At 40.3% G+C, this 17,929-nt stretch overlaps 1 protein-coding gene across 1 annotated transcript in view; it reads left to right on the top strand.

Annotated features, from left to right (window-relative positions):
* gucy1a2 (guanylate cyclase 1, soluble, alpha 2) overlaps positions 1-17,627 on the top strand; it is a 43,010-nt gene extending 25,383 nt beyond the window's left edge. Inside the window, exons 5-9 of the mRNA XM_034549109.1 lie at positions 6,286-6,498; positions 7,526-7,798; positions 9,798-9,941; positions 15,827-15,981; positions 16,112-17,627. Of these exons, the coding sequence (XP_034405000.1) occupies positions 6,286-6,498; positions 7,526-7,798; positions 9,798-9,941; positions 15,827-15,981; positions 16,112-16,331 (1,005 nt within the window). The 3' untranslated portion in view covers positions 16,332-17,627. The remainder of the gene's footprint in view (positions 1-6,285; positions 6,499-7,525; positions 7,799-9,797; positions 9,942-15,826; positions 15,982-16,111) is intronic.
* Positions 17,628-17,929: the final 302 nt, after the last annotated feature.

The raw sequence follows: 17,929 nt of genomic DNA, 5'->3' as shown, positions 1-17,929 counted from the left end.
ACACTGTTTAATTCTCACAGTTTGCTTTCTTGCAGTTTGCAGTCTCTCTAAAGCTCAATTGTGCTTTCTTGTTGTCGGCCTCCTGTTGCTTCTTTCTGACTGTTGTACTTTCTAATCATGCTTTCACCTTACCTCCGATTTTCTTTCCCTCTATTCATTTAGCTATTTCTACAATGCTATTATTTTTCAGAATTTATTTCTATTTTGTTTAGGCCACCTTATTTTACTCCGTCTCCTATCACTCCCACCTTTCCCCCTTCTTTCTGTGTGTTGCTTTCTTTCCGAAGCGCTCATTTTGCCCTTCCTTCCTCTTTCGCTCACTCACCTCTTTCACTGTGCTGTGATGCCAGAGATGCAGACAGAAGGAGAGGAGAGTGCTGAGTTAAACACAGACGCACAACTAGGCCAACACAACTGCCTCCGGGGATGTGTATATGGGTGTGTGTCCATGGATGTTTGTATCTGTGCATCAGTGTGTGTGAGACTTTGTGACAGAGTAAGACAGAAAATGAGAGTGACATATAAACATAGGCGGACACACAGAGAATAATCTGGTGAGACAACTGTATAATTATACCTACTGTACACAATTACAACAGTTGCTATTTCAATTTTCATTATGTAACAGGAAAATGCAATGAAACAAAAAAACTAAATAAAAATGGCATTGATAGCATTAGTCTTGCAGTCAGGGAAGGTTATGTCAGTGCTCCCGGATTGCTTGATGAGGTCCTGAAGCTTTTATGCAGGAGCAAACCACATTTGAGGCTTTAAGTGCGTACAGGACACTGACTCAGTCTAGACTACATAGTGTAGTGACCTTCGCTTTAGCGTGCAGGCTATTTAAGGTTTACCTGAGTCGGCATTGTTCCAGCTGATGCTTGTCAAGTAAAAGTGCACCTTATAATGTTTCATGTGAATGGCAAGTTGCAAGGCACAGCTGCACACTGCATTGCTGGTCAAACTGACTTGTACCAAATCATTAACCTGAACCAGCCTCATCCCACAGAACATTATTAGTATTGTGACTGTGTAACCTCGATCTTGCCCTGTCCAACTACTGCACCTGTGTTCCCAGATCTCAGTAATTAGTTTGAATACAATTTCTATCAGACAAAATTAAACTACATCACATATATTAAATTGTAATACAACTGGAATTATTCTATAATGTGGGAGATGGATTTCTGTCTGCTTTGAGTGGGTGTACTCACACAACTGTTCTGACACTCCCATGAGACCATGACGACTGCTCTATTGGTGTGGCAGCATGTGCAGATGTTAGGCATACAGTGCTACAGTAAAACCATGTGTGTGTGTGTGTGTGTGCATGTGCAGTAGTTCATACAAACTGGATCACACCAAGTTGTGTTTCACAGGATAAGTATGTCTCAAACTTGGACCCTGTGGGTTGTAGGATGCATATGTATTTTGCATATGTATTTGTATGTTTGTATGACAGTCAGAAGCAGTATGTGGGTCTCCCTGCTGGATGTATTTTGTGTTTTTGTGTGTAGGAAAATTGTGTGTGTGTGTGTGTATATATGTAGACTGTATGTATTATGCAGGCCTAGGAGAGCCTTGTGCTATAAATAAAACAGGGCTGCAGTGTGCTCACTGGCGGAATAATCTATCTGACACTATGGAGAACGAGAGAGAGAGAAGTAATTGAAGAGACAGAGAGAAGAGCATAGAGAGAGAGGGAGCGACAGGAAGGAATGAAAGACAAGTGAACATGTGGAGAGAAAGAGAAACTAAATTTCAATTCAGTTTATTTTGTATAGCCCAATATCACAAATTACAAATTTTCCTCAGAGGGCTTTACAATCTGTACACATACGACATCCCTGTCCCAGGACCTCACATCGAATCAGGAAAAACTCCCCAAAAATAACCTTTGGGAAAAAAGGGAAGAAACCTTCAGGAGAGCAACAGAGGAGGATCCCTCTCCCCGGATGGACAGAAGCAATAGATGTCATGTGTACAGAATGAACAGCAATTACAAAGTTACATAAACACATTACATGAATATGACAATGTATGAATGGAACTCCCGTCCATGAAACAGAAGGAGGTAGAGAGGAGGGGGGGCGGGGCATCAGCAGGGCCAACGCGAGACCGGCTCACCAGGCATCAGACACCTCCAGGTCCAATGGACCCTATGAGACGTGAAGTCACAACGACTCCGGGGAGGAAGCAGAGTTAATAAGGTGCAATAGAGAGATGTAAATTCATCCATAAGGAGAGAGAGAAGATGAGATAGGTGCTCAGTGTATCCTAAAACATCCCCCAGCAGCCTATAAGCCTATAGCAGCATATCAAGGGGCTCGACCAGGGCAAACCTGATTCAGTCCTAACGATAAGCACTATCAAACAGGAAAGTCTTAAGTCTATTCTTGAATGAGGTGACTGTGTCTGCCTCCCGGACTGAAAGTGGAAGCTGGTTCCATAAAAGAGGAGCTTGATAACTGAAGGCTCTGGCTCCCATCCTACTTTTTCGGACTCTAGGAACCACAAGTAGCCACGCATTTAGTGAGCACAGCTCTCTAGTGGGGAAATATGGTACTACAAGCTCCTTAAGATATGATGGTGCATCACCAATCAAGGCTTTGTAGGTGAGGAGAAGAATTTTAAATGTGATTCTTGATTTTACAGGGAGCCAGTGCAGAGCAGCTAATACAGGAGTAATGTGATCTCTTTTCTTGGTTTTTGTGAGTACACGAGCTGCAGCATTCTGGATCAACTGGAGGGATTTAAGAGACTTATTAGAGCAGCCTAATAATAAGGAGTTGCAGTAATCTAGTCTGGAAGTAACAAACGCGTGAACCAGCTTTTCTGCATCTTTTTGAGACAAGATGTGCCTGATTTTTGAAATGTTACGTAGATGAAAAAAAGCAATCCTTGAGATTTGCTTAACGTGGGAGTTAAAGGACAAGTCTCGGTCAAAGACAACGCCGAGATTCTTTACAGTGGTGTTGGATGCCAGGGAAATGCCATCTACAGAAACCACATCACCAGATAATTGATCTCTGAGGTGTTCAGGGCCCAGTAAAATAACTTCAGTTTTGTCTGAGTTTAACATCAGGAAGTTGCAGGTCATCCATGTTTTTGTCTTTAAGACATTCTTGAATTTTAGCGAGCTGGTTGGTCTCCTCTGGTTTGATCGATAGATATAAAAAGTATCGTCTGCATAGCAATGAAAGTTTATAGAGTGTTTCCTGATAATGTTGCCCAAAGGAAGCATATATAAGGTAAATAAAATTGGTCCAAGCACAGAACCTTGTGGAACTCCGTGATTAACGTTGGTGGTCATTGAGGCTTCATCGTTTACAAATACAAATTGAGATCGATCTGATAAATAGGATTTAAACCAACTTAGCGCGGTACCTGAAATGCCAATCGACTGATCCAGTCTCTGTAATAGGATGTCATGATCAATGGTGTCGAACGCAGCACTAAGGTCTAATAATACCAGTACGGAGATGAGTCCTTTTATCTGATGCAATTAGGAGGTCATTTGTAATTTGTGGTACATGCCCTGTTAGCAAAGACACATTAACAATATCCAGCAGAGAGGTGCCAATTAAAGGCAACACGTCTTTAAGCAGCCTCGTTGGGATGGGGTCTAAGAGACAGGTAGACAGTTTAGAAGTAGAAACCGTTGAAGACAATTGGTCTAGGTTAATGGGAGAAAAGCTATCCAAATATACACCAGGGCATACAGCCGTTTCCAAGGCCACTCCTCTTGATGACAGATCGGCAGTAGTTGAGGGCAAGAGATCATCAATCTTGCCTCTAATAGTTCAAATCTTTTCATTGAAGAAGTTCATGAAGTCATTACTACTGAGGTCTATAGGAATACACGGCTCCACAGAGCTGTGACTCTCTGTCAGCCTGGCTACAGTGCTAAAGAGAACCCTGGGGTTGTTCTCATTTTTCTCTATTACTGATGAGTAATAGGCTGCTCTGGCATTACGGAGAGCCTTTTTATATGTTTTAAGACTATCTCGCCAAACTAAGCGTGATTCTTCCAGATTGGTGGAACGCCATATACTTTCGAGCTTTTGTGAAGTTTGCTTTAGGTCGCGGGTCTGAGGGTTATACCAGGGAGCAAACCTCCTTTGCCTCACTGTCTTTTTCTTCAGTGGGGCTATCGAGTTTAGTGTCATTCTCAGTGAGCCTGTAGCACTATCGACAATATGATCAATCTGGGACGGTCTAAAGTTAGCACAGGAGTCCTCCGTCACATTGAGACGTGGTATTGAATCAAATGCAGAAGGAATCGCTTCTTTAAATGTAGCTACAGCACTGTCAGTTAGACATCTGGTGTAGAAACTTTTGACTAACGGTGTATACTCCGGGAGTATAAACTCAAAAGTTATGAGGTAATGGTCTGACAGAAGAGGGTTCTGTGGGAAGACCTCCAAATGCTCAATGATAATGCCATATGCAAGAACAAGGTCGAGGGTGTGGCCAAAGCAGTGAGAGGGTTTCTGTACTCTCTGACAGAAGCCAATCGAGTCCAACAATGAGATAAATGCAGTACTAAGGCAATCATTGTCAATATCCACATGAATATTAAAATCTCCTACAATAATAACCTTATCACTTTTAAGGACTAAACTTGATAAACACTCTGAAAATTCAGATATAAATTCTGAATATGGACCTGGTGGCCGGTACAGTATAACAAATAGGATTGGCTGTAATGTTTTCCAGGTTGGATGTGAAAGACTAAGAACAAGGCTTTCAAATGAGTTGTAGTTTAGTTTAGGTTTAGGACTTAACAATAGGCTTGAGTCAAAGATGGCTGCTACTCCACCTCCTCGGCCGGTGCCTCGAGGAATGTGAGTATTAATATGACTTGGAGGAGTTGATTCATTTAGGCTGACATATTCTTCATGGCTCAGCCAGGTTTCAGTAAGACACAATAAATCAATGTGATTGTCTGATATTAAATAATTTACTAATACAGCTTTAGATGACAGAGATCTAATATTTAGGAGTCCACATTTAATTATCTTGTTTTGCTGCACTTTTGAAATAATGATGTTAACCTGTATGAGGTTATTTTGTTTGACTCCTCTTCTGGTTACTTTTGATTTAATTAATTTAAGTGGCCGTGGGACAGACACAGTCTCTATAGAGTTAAGGTTAAGGGTGGGTAACTGCTCGAATGGAAGTGCAGAGAAGGGTGGAAGACTACAACTAAAGAAAAGGAAGGAACAGGGACAAGGACTGAGCAGGAGTTGGAGCCAGATTCAAAAGGGCAGCAATGTGCAATGCCTGTTCCAATCTCTCTCGTCTCTATCTTCAGGCTGTTTTGCTTGTACTCCCCACACCTGGTGTGTGTTGTCATCATGGTTAAGGGTTTGTGTGCAAAATGTCAAGAAAGCTACTGAAACAAATTCTTATTCACCAACAATTGCAGTTTTTATTATGTTGACAAACAATACTGCAGTAGTTGGTAGATGTGCAGCCTTGCAGAGTAGTTTGCTTCTCAATTTGTCTTATAACCAATCAAATGCTTAATATTCAAAGACCTTGCATACGTATGATATCATAGGTTGTTCAAGGACATTTGGATAAAGTGTGGGTCAAACCAGTGACGTGATGATGATAATTAGAACTAAATAGAATTTACGATCAACTAAATCACAGTTGGTGTAATTATAATGTATAATCTCTGTTCTATGTAGACGATTGTGTGTGTATATGTGTGTGTGTGTGCAGCCATGTGAGCATAGAAAAGCATGTTTGTTTAATATGTTCGTTATTTGTACAATTGTTCATCCATTTCCAAAGTGAAGTTGTTGCCACCGAGATGTTTTCATTGACCAGCGATGAAGTTGCAGAGTGAAAAATAATTCTGTATTTAATCAGATATTTATTCAAGGGTCCTGTCATGCCAAATTGCTGTCAGTCTGCATCAAAGAGCAAAAGCGTCATTCTTGAATCGCCCTTTTACATCAACATTGATGGAGAGAGAACTCATAGAGGGGGCGGTTACTGGAATAGTCCAGGCTTGTTGTGCGGATGTCCCTGCGTTGGAGCACATTGGTTCGAGAAAAGCAAATATCAGGTGGACATGACATCCATAGTAGTGAGAGGCTGTTAACAAACTATAATTCTCACAATCTGTTTTATACCCCTCTCCTCAGGCTCAGTGTATTTCTGGAAACAGCATTTAATCAGGATTGGCTGTAAAGTTTTCACTTTCCCTCAGCCTTCACAAAATGCTTAACTTTCGTAACTTTTTCCTTTCCCATTTGATTGCTCTGCCAGGTTATGGAGTTGAAGGGTCAGATGATCCATGTGCCCGAGTCCTGCTCCCTGATGTTTCTGGGTTCGCCACGGGTTGATAAGTTGGAGGAGCTCATGGGCAGGGGCCTCTACTTGTCGGATATCCCTATCCATGATGCCACACGGGACGTTATCCTGGTGGGGGAGCAGGCCAAGGCCCAGGATGGCCTGAAGAAGAGAATGGACAAGCTTAAGGTAGAGTGGTTGATTATGGGTATATTCTATTCTATATTTACTGCACAGGACAACTTAGGAAACTTTAGTTTATTGGACCATAGACATACCTTCATCAATAAGCTCATCAATAGCCAGATATATGTTTTGCTTCTTTGTGGCTTCTTGTTTATGGACAATTTCCACCTTCTGGAATATGTGTAAACTGTTTACATCTACAGTAAGCTGATCATTGGAACTAACTTGTGTCACGGTACGTGACACAAGTTAGTTCCAATGATCAGCTTACGGTAAGTAGTATTGGTAAAATGCCTTCGGGGTTTAATTACCACTTATCCTAAAAAAAGGGAACAACATACACTAAATGCCTTTGGTTGCCAACAACAAGAAATAATGCATGCTTACCTTAATCTCCTGCCATGACAGGCTCATATTAGTTAAGAGCCGCCATCTTGTCTGATGGCAACCAATCAAAATGACAAATGACAACCTGTGACCATGGCATGTAGAAATAGGCAAACTACACAACAATATTCTGTATGTTTGGTCGGTCTTTATTATTATTAGTTGCGAGACAGCTCACTGAAGCGAACTTGTTCAATCCAATGCTTTCGGCTGCACTGACTGATTCATAATGGCTGGAGGAACGTGGCTCCTGGGACTTGCTCTTATAATTTGCTTTCAAAGTACCCTTGAACAAGTCACTGAGTTTTGACCCAATCCTATGCATCTGCTCAATGCAACACTCTCACTGCAACTACTCCCCCAGGCCACTGTTATAAATAGCTATATCTTCTTTTGACTTGCTCACTTGAACAATGGTATAGCACTGCATCAGACAGATTTGGCATTATAAAGCTCGCCCACAGACACAATTACTCATATACAAATACATAAAATAAAAAATAAATCAAATTAATACACATGCACCATCAGTTTTAATTTGGTGCAGTACTCCCACATCGCCAAACATTGTCATCAGTGATTTCTCCAAAGCAAAGCACACAGAACAATACTCCTATTTTCCTTCTCTCTTCTCCTCTCTCAGGCCACATTAGAGCGGACTCACCAGGCACTGGAGGAGGAAAAGAGGAGAACCGTGGATCTCCTTTATTCCATCTTTCCAGGTGATGTGGCACAGAAACTGTGGCAGGGTCAGCCAGTGCCCGCTCGCAAATTTGATGATGTGACCATGCTGTTCTCAGACATCGTGGGTTTTACTGCTGTGTGTGCCCAGTGTACACCTATGCAGGTCATCTCCATGCTGAACGAGCTTTACACACGCTTTGACTACCAGTGTGGCATTCTGGATGTTTATAAGGTCAGTATACAGAAAGACACACACATTTTCTTTATGTCATGTTGGGATGTTGGGACAGGGCCTAATTATATTGGGGAGTTTTCTAAACTGTAAAATAATAGGATAGTGACAGTGACATCTTCCCGGGAATTTAGAGCCCCCCTTTTGTATGTGTTTGTGGGGACATAATAAACACTATGGGAGCTCAGCTTTTTGGGAGAGGGTGGGGGGGTCAAAATAGAAACGTTCCCATAACCTACATCATTACATTTAAGGGTGAAGACATGGTTTAAGGTTAGTCACGTTAGGTTAGGTTAGGTTTAGGTTTAGGTTTAGGTTAGGGAAAGGATTGGGTTTAGGCTGGTAGTGGTTATGGCTAAGGTTAGGGAAGGTCTCCAATGTAAGTCAATGTAATGTCCCCAAAGGCCATGAAAACACAACTGCGTGTGTGTGTACTGTGTGTGCTTGTGTTGTGGAAAAAGTAACTGATTAATGGCCACTCTGTGGGAGCTTAACAAAGATGTGTCAATATTGTCCATCTGACAGTGTGGCTTTGGGCCTAGTTATAGTTTACGCTGTAGTCTACCATCTCCCCCTCCCCCATCCTTACTTTCTATTATCACATCAGTATTTCTTTTCACTTTTACTCTTTTCACCTTCTCCACATCATCACCACTGCCATCATCTTTCTTCTCTCTCTCTCTCTCCTTTTGCCATAAAAACATTATTTTTCTTTGGGTTATCTCTGTTATGTCTTGTGTCAGATGCCTAGAGAAAAGAAAGAAGCGAAACAGAGGAAGGCAGAGAGATTGGGTGTATTAAAGAGGGGATATGTGTATCGCAGTTAGAGAGCGAATGTGTACGTGTAAAAGAGAAAGCAGGAACAGGAGGATAAGTTGAAGAGATTGAGGAATGCATATGTTGCCATTGTCATGGATACTGTCGATATGATTGTGCTGCTGGCAGGCCTAAATGAGTCCTAGTTTTCTTTTTCCTCTTGCGCTATCTATTATTTTTCTTCTTCTTTATTATGACCACATCATCTGTTATGACACCTAGATCACTCCTTTAACTGGAAATATGGCAGCACAACCCTGAACACAGCATTCTTTGTTTGCTTTATTAGGATCTGTTTAGAATTCGGCTTTTGGAAGTGGAAGACTTGTTATTACTTCAATCTCAAGCATATTGAGCCCAAACATGGAACTTGGAATGACTTGACTTCTGTTTGAAGCTGTGGTAATGGAATGAGCTCATTACAGCAAATTAAATGCTTACTGTATGTGGGAAACACTGCACTATTGCTTAAAAGATCAAGTCAGATGTTTTTTCATTGGCTATGCAAACAAGAATGCAATAGATTTTGGCTGATAACAATGGCACCGGATTGATCCAAGCATATCTACATTGTAGACCATTAACATTTCAAAGTTCTTTGGCCTGGTGTATCTTTAAAAAACTAAAATCTTTTGAATTATGAATTAGAGAATTTGTTCCACTTAGTAGACGTAAATTAGCTTTGAGCTAATTCTAGCACTGCACAATATGTCAAGCATTTATAATTGTTATTCGTCATGGTTCCTTACAAATAAAACAACATGAACCTGTTTGTAATGCCTTTTGTAGAATACTGTTAAACCTGTTAAACATTTAATAAAAGGTTATTTTGTTATGGTATTTCAGTGACCTTCAGGATGGATGCCATGGTGTCAAGAATGAATAGAAATGCTAGTTTATTTATGTTTAGTTTTGTCGGGCTCTGCAAGAGGCTGTAAGTGGCTTTGCCGGAATCCTTCTCCAAACGCTCACCAACTCTTACTAGAAATGAGTCAGGCCAAGAGAGTGAAACAGACAGAGACTGTAGTTCTAATGTTACAAGAGGAATGAAGGAGTTCTTTTAATGTACTACTCAATGGAGATGTTATGAGTGATTGAATGGGTGGCTACTTAGTTTCACCCATCAGCACAGCCACATTTATTCATTAGAGTTTCTGCCCCTCCTCTACTGTTCCTCATGCAGATCGAAACAATAGGCGACGCTTACTGTGTGGCAGGAGGACTTCACAAGAAGGTTGATAGTCATGCAAAGCCGATTGCACACATGGCTCTGAAGATGATGGAACTTTCTGAGGAAGTGCTGACACCTGATGGGAAACCTATCAAGGTGAGTTTTTCTATTTGTTGTGACACTGACTAGCCTAATAATCCTTAATTGGTCCTATTTTATTAATGATAATTACATCAGGGATTGGTATGTTTTTTTGTGCATTTTCTGTTAATGCATTTCCTTACATCCAGAACTGTATCTCTGTGTGCCTCTTTGTATTTAGTATATTTTATTTTACATATTTAAATGTATTCCATTTGTTGGCCTCCATTTATTTTTGGTGCAGAACTTTGTCCCCGACTGAACTTAAATGAGCTGTTTTGCTTGTTTGATGCCTGTATGTTTTGCATGCTGAGTCTGTGTGTGAAAATGGGGGTGCATTGTGGGAAATGAGAAGAGTGATCATATAGGTATAGATCAGAGATCTCAATCGACAGATGGTTGAATGATATTTTAAAGAATGGATTAGTTTAATCTTCTTAATCATTTTCAAAAGAGAGAGAGATTGATTGAGAAAGTTCTCAAGTAATACAAAGCACAAGTTTCCTATTAGCTTTGTGTCGCTTGAGGTGGTCTTTCCATGTGCTCCCAGAAATTAATTTAACAATTCTTTAGCATTCCCCCACTGCTCCACACATGTATCCCATTGTTGCACACCGCTGTGTGTAGTCTGAGGGAGACACGGATCGAGATTTAGATTGAAAATGTAGTAAGTTTATGTAGCAAAGCATTGTGCAGCTTTGGATTGAACCCTCTGAGTAAAAAGTTTTCTGATCATGTTTAGAGAAAACAACTTAGTAACACATTGAATAGGCTATTTATGTGCAGTGTTGTGCACATTACATGTCAATTGTCTATTGTCATCCCAGTGTCTTCCATGGCAAAATCCAGAAAAGCTTCAGTGCTATAATCAATCGTTAGTTTTATTTTATATACACAAAGATCACATTTCCTGTTGTTTGGAGGTTTGAAGTGTTTGAAGTGAGAATTGCTGTGTGACAGAATAGTTATGAAACGTTGGTGCTAATGGTTCAAGGGAGTGCCTTTTTATGAGCATGTGGCAAGAGACATGGTGCCCCTCAGTAATGTGAATCTGTGTTTGAGTTATGCGTATTCTCAAACTAAAGACACTGTGCAATCAACCGTAGGGCTACACAACCTACTCCTGTATGTATGTATGTATGTGCGCATATCGGTCCATCCGTGCGTTAAGTATGATCCAAGCAAGTTTTTTTTTTTATGGCTGAATCCAATAATTGTTGCTGAAAAGATTGTATCTCATAATCTGTATATTGATCACCAGAAATTGTGAATATGATGTGAAAAAAGTTGAACTGTAATGTCTTAACGGTTCATGTGCCTCCCGATCAGATAGAATAAGACTTATCACTGCTTCTTTGTTTCTTGTGGTTGGTTCATCTGGCTAAAGATGAGAAGCTGCTTCCTGAATGTTGTGTGCACTGATCTTTGCCAAAGAGAAACAGAGAAGAGAAATAATGGACTTGTTGCCTTCTGAGCGTAACACATTTTCCCAACGCAGGTGGAACCGAGTCCATCACTGGTGCAACCTGTGCAACATTCACACACTTACAGTTTCACTCTGATTTGCAGTGAAATGCTTCATTGTAGTCTTTTCAGTGTCCGTGGATGTTTCTTAATGTAGATGCGTTTGTGTTTACAGTGGGAGATGATTATATGTGCCTGTGTGTGCCGTGTGGGTGTATGCATGTGATGTTTTGTTCTATTTATGTACCATATGCTTGGTGGTGTGTGTGTGTGTGTGTGTGTGTTTTCAACTGTCTTTACTCTAATCCTCTCTCTCGGCATCCCTCTCTCTTTCTCTCTGTCCTCCTTAATTGTGTCCTCTTTTCCCTTGTTTTTTTTGCTTTGCTTACTGTGTACCTTACACAACCTCGCATTTCTCAGTATTGCATTATTTTTTACCCGTGGTTCATTTTTACATGTTAGCTATTGAACATTTAAAACTGTTGTGTTTTAAATGTGTCCCATTTATCAACTCCAGTAAAATGACAGTTTCACACACTGAACAAAGAAGTGTTAAAGGGAGAACACAGCTGTTGCTGTCAGTCTTTATCCTCCTTCAGAATCCATATTATGTGTCCATGTGGAATTAATTGCGTTTAACATTATTTACTGGAATTAGAGAAAAGCAAGCTTTGCTTTTGCAAAAAAAAAAAAGATGACTATAAGAGGGGAAGCAAAGGAGTCAACTGTGGGAATATAGTTCAAACCTCTCATGTTAATTCAGTGGAATGAAAAGGGAAAATTGGATATGATTTATTTATGTCTATCTTCAGTTCAGTCTCTGTCAAGGTCAACCATTACCCCGGGCTGTCTTTAGTTTGCTTTGGCCTGGGTTGCAATGTCATAAATATGAGCCAAAGCATACAATAGTTTTTTTATTTCTGGTTTCATCAGGGAAACAGAATCAACAAACGAGGCAAAGCAATAGATAAAGACATTTAGAACAATGTCATTGTTATCGTGCTCTGTCTTTCCTTTTTACTTCCAGTACAATGCTGGTGATCTTCTATATTTTTCCTTTACTGCGAACAACTCTCATGAAGTAAGAAATAACCGTTTCAAAGTACACTAGTTACATCTGTTTGAGTAACATTTCAGAAAATGACTGAGCCTTTAAAACAAAATTAATATTGGGACTGACTGCAACGGACTTGTAGGTCATTTTGTTAAAGCACAGTGCGTAGAGCGGGTCGTCCTTTAATCACAAGGTTGGTGGATAAATTTCAATTAATGTCCCGTATGTATTACTATACTACGTTTTAAATATTGAGACTTTTCTTTTTGTGTGCTAATGTGTCGGCAACAAGAAAAGTATAGAGCAATAGCAACTTTAGTTGAAAATATTCAATCTGTATCTATTTTTTAATAGTTAGCTCAGAAAAAAAGTATTTTTTATGGCACAGAGAGCATTTGATTTGAACTTGTTTATAAATACACAAAAAGAATGACACATACAAAAAGTGTGTCTGAGAGAGATGCTAAGACAGATAGCTGCCGAATAACAGACAGGACACTCTTCTGTATACTGCAGAAGGGTGTACAACTGCTCTCTTGCTCATCCACTTTCTCTCTCTCTCTCGCTCTCTCTCTCTCTCTTTCCTCATTTTATTTGTCTCTCCATCCACTTTTCTACATGTTGCCCTCTCTGTAGTGCTCTCCTCTTTCTTATCCCTCCTGACGTCATGGTGGTAGAAAGAGCAGTTATAAAGATATTCAACATTCAGCATGATACATGCTGTTCAGTGAGTGCACTCAACTCCAACCAATGTTGCACTGTTATGCAAACTAGCATGAGAGCTGTGAGAAAATGTTTTGTGAGAGAAAAATGGAGAAAGTGATCAAGGGACACAGTGAGAAGTATATACAAGAGGTAGATATCGAGAGACAAACACGTATAGATATCAAACAGACAAAGTTGTTTTCAGTTTCATTACTGGTTCAATTTCCGGCCCGTGGCACGATCCTTTTGCATGTGTGTGCTTGTCAGGATGAGTGGGTGAGTGGGTATGGATATTAGGGATGTAGTGCTTATCTTGTCACTGCTAATATTGTTATAATGTGTTCATCTGGGCTTATTTCCACCGATCATACATTATACCAGCAGTATCTGAGTATTCTGAATTCAGAAATGGTCAGGGACTTGTCGTGCCAACAGAAAGTGGCCACATGTTCACCATACAGTTGCCATTACCTCCTGGTACACAGAGGTTTGACTAGTCAATTAAGCGACTGATTGTTTCAGTTCTAATAACCATACAACTTCTTCTTCTGACAAAAGTCTGCTTGCATGTGTATTGGTTAGTGTAGAGCAGCTGAAGTACACTTGGTTACCGGTTTATTAGTTGAACCTCGCTAAAACTAGTCCAGTCCAAAATAACAAGGCTGTAATGTGTATGTCCACCTCGTCTATACCAATCAGGTATCACTTCTCTGTGTAATGCAATACAGTTGAACAGCACCACAAACTACATCCTCCATAATGATCATACCATTGAACCTCTCTTTATATTATAACCTTCATGACTGTAGGATGTATTTATTCTGACTGGATTAGTTTAAAACAGATGGACTTCATGAACTTGCAACTGCTTGTAACAATGTTGACTACAACAACTCCATCTCTGTATGCTTCTGTTGGCTTGACCAGAGGCTACAATTCTGATTGGTCGTCTTCGCTGCTGTGCCATTTGCTCATTGGCTCACTGAGGGCCATGTGCTATGGATGCTGACTCATAGCGAAAAGGAGGGGAAGAGAGTATGAGTGTTACTGTGTCTGTGTTTTGAGACTGAGAAATAAAGAGGAGATTGGGTGCTGGATACAGATTTGTTTGTGTGTGTGTCTGTGAGTGGTTGTCTGTTGTAGAGGCAGACAGACAAGTGCATGGCCATCTGTAAGCAGTTTAGCTGAAAAATAGGTCACACTGATGCACCTACCAGCCTCTCTCTCTCTCTCTCTCTCGCCGCTTTCTGTCTTTTTCTCTCCTCCTGTTCTGTCAAGGTTTTGCCATCTAATTCTAAGTTTATTTTTCTGCTTCTCTCTCCATTGTATTTCTTTCTGTCTTTCTGTGCTCTTTCTACCTCACTACCCCATTGCCTGTTGTTGCCATGACTACCCCGCAGTGTGCTGATATGCACATTGTGGATATAGAGGATGATCTGCTCAACTAGATCATTAGAAATCTACCGGGTTCCACTAGCTTTTGTGTGTGTGTGTGTGTGTGTGTGTGTGTGATGTATGTGCTCTATGTGTGATAACTTGCTGTTACCAAATGGAGGAAATCAATAGCTGGTCGAGTGGCAATGAAGTTGTGGTCAAATTAAAATGATGGCTGGATGGCTTTCACTCCGCCTGCAGCCATTTATAGATTCATAGCTCAGCCAGATTATAATATGAGCACCATGAGTTGGAGGCGATTATTTATTTGATTAATTTTCTTCTCTCACTCTTGCTATTTTAAGATTGTCATCAAATCTTCTGCCACAAGATATCAGATGAGATGATAACAGCTACACTAATATGGAAGTATGATTCCCAAAGTACAATTTCCAGTTAGCGGATCAATACACACAGGAGCAACATGGCCTCACAAGGAATCATCAAGTTGGAATCAGTGAATGTTTTGCGATGTGTGATTAATTGATTATCAAAAATGTTGCCAAATATTTTGTTGATGATAAGTTAATCAACTAATCATTTCATCTCATGAGCAATTCAGATGTAGACACAGATTTGAATATATAGTAACAATAGCAGCAGCATAACTTCTATGTCCAACTCAAATGCGTGCGTCAAGGAAGGTGCATGAACCACAATAAACACAATATAGTACTAATAATATAACCAACATAATAATATAGTACTATACTAACTTGTACACATCGTCACAGAACGCATGCTTGACACGGTTCACATTTACATACCATACCTGCCATTGTTCTCTTTGTTTGCTGACATCACATAGATGTGACCTCAGTGACGTACAAATAATACATAAAGTTTATATCTATTTGAATAGCTGGCTGCTACAGGCCCATAAACAAAAAATAATTTCCATAAAATATTCTGTTCTTGATGTTGAAAAAAAATATTCTGAAATGATCTAGGTTGTTTAAATTCAGTGGTAGTACCTGTGCGTGCTTACCTTCTTGGTGAATTGTGTGATTAGATGATTAATTGATTATCAAAAATGTTGCCAAATATGTTGTTGTTGATAAGTTAATCAACTAATCATTTCATCTCATGAGCAATTCAGATGTAGACACAGATTTGAAAATTTAGTAACAATAGCAGCAGCATAACTTCTATGTCCAGCTCAAGTGCGTGCGTCAAGGAAGGTGCATGAACCACAATTGTTTTAATCTTTTAATCTTTCTTCTCCCACCACCTTCTTCCTCAGCTACGGATAGGTATCCACACCGGTTCGGTGCTGGCAGGCGTGGTTGGGGTTAAAATGCCACGTTATTGCCTGTTTGGGAACAATGTGACACTGGCCAGCAAGTTTGAATCGGGCAGCCATCCGAGGTGTATCAACGTTAGTCCCACAACGTACCAGTAAGTAACGGCACTGCACGTACACACAAACAGATGTGCATGTGTACAAGCATATATACAGTATATCTTGTTTTTAACCATGCCGCCATAACAATAAATGTTACTTTAAGAGCGCTTCCCTTCTCAACAGGTTGCTGAAAGACGACCGTTCTTTTTCATTCGTCCCTCGCTCACGGCTGGAACTCCCAGATAATTTCCCCAAAGAGATTCAAGGGACATGTTATTTCCTGGAGGCGGGGACATCTCACAGCCACGCCTCATTGACCAGCTCACGCTCTGCTCCCCCGGCCTCTATGAGGAAAGTCTCCTACAGCATTGGGACCATGTTTCTAAGAGAAACAAGTCTGTAGGTCCCATACACAGACTAGGATACACAGGTATTCATTATGTGAGAGGCTGGATTTGAACCTGTGGAACATGCAGGATATGGATCACATGGATCTTGGGATATGCAAGGCATTCTATTAAAACTTGGATTCAGACCTTAGATGGCCTATATGAACGAAACTTTAAAAAAAATGCTCTCATTATCCTGAAAAAGAACAACATGCCCTCATTTTTTCTGAGCGATGGAGATATAGTTCAAAAGACTTGAGGATCAGCAACTGTGCTAGTCTCACATGGACTCTTCCCTAAGGAAGTGTACTGATTGGGTCAATTAGCAGAGAAACCTTAATATAAAACATAGCGATCGAGCTGAATTCCTCAGCTCTGTACCTGGTTTCTAGTTCTCTCCAATGGTCCTCTTTCACAAACAGCACCATAACGTGGTCTAGAGGCAACAATGCTAGGAGAAAACCCGGAGAGGGACCATTTACATGACCGTGGTTGCACTCATTAGTAACGTAAAAGTGCAAAAAGAACAAATCCACTTTCCATCAACATCAAGTGGATGCAAAGGAATTACGTTGTATGGACTTTAAGAAGATGGCAACACATGTTGGCTGTACATCATGGCCTCTTGTACGAGAAAGACCATGACTGAGGACAATACAGCCACCCTTGCAACTGTCCCTAAATCATGTCATGCTTTACCAAACACACTTCTAACATCTGCTGCTCGTTACATCCATCAGTCACATCTAGAACCAGTGTGTCGGTGTGGGGAGCGAGGAATGAGAATCATAAACGAGGACAAAAGTTTGAACAGGGGTCGTCAAAAGACAAATGCTAAAAACACTCGTACTAAGCTGACCTTGGAACCTTTTCTGCTTTTGACCCACAGCAAACTATAACCAACAACAATCCAGCTATTTCATTGCAGGTAATATGTTTAGGACTGAAAATGATTCCCAGCTCAGTGCCTTTTTACTGCTCAAGTCAGGACAAATACAAGATGGGTTTGTTTTGAATATTTGAAAAAACCAACAACACAAGGAGCGCTTCATTCATCTTGTTTTAAGACTTTCTTTTATGACACTTATATATCCAGAGGAGGGTGCGAGATTTAAATGAGGGAATGACATGTGCCAAAGTTTCTGAGCCTCATTTGGAGCTGTGATGTTGCAACTCCTGGCACCAAGCTGTCAGGAGTCCCAACTGGTTGTGTCTATAATTTTGAGACAACCAAGAGTGACTGGCAAGATAAATCAAGCGCTTCTCAAATAGTTCAAATATTTGAAATTCTATTCATCTGTTGCTTTGTTCAGATCAACCAATAATAAACACAATATAGTACTAATAATATAGTACTATACTAACTTGTACACATCGTCACAGAACGCATGCTTGACACGGTTCACATTTACATACCATACCTGCCATTGTTCTCTTTGTTTGCTGACATCACATAGATGTGACCTCAGTGACGTACAAATAATACATAAAGTTTATATCTATTTGAATAGCTGGCTGCTACAGGCCCACAAACAAAAAATAATTTCCATAAAATATTCTGTTCTTGATGTTGAAAAAAAATATTCTGAAATGATCTAGGTTGTTTAAATTC

This window comes from Cyclopterus lumpus, chromosome 13 (assembly GCF_009769545.1).
Source record: "Cyclopterus lumpus isolate fCycLum1 chromosome 13, fCycLum1.pri, whole genome shotgun sequence".
Taxonomy (NCBI): Eukaryota; Metazoa; Chordata; class Actinopteri; order Perciformes; family Cyclopteridae; genus Cyclopterus; species Cyclopterus lumpus.
Note: the sequence above shows the minus strand (reverse complement) of the source record. Positions and strands in the feature narration are given on the sequence as shown.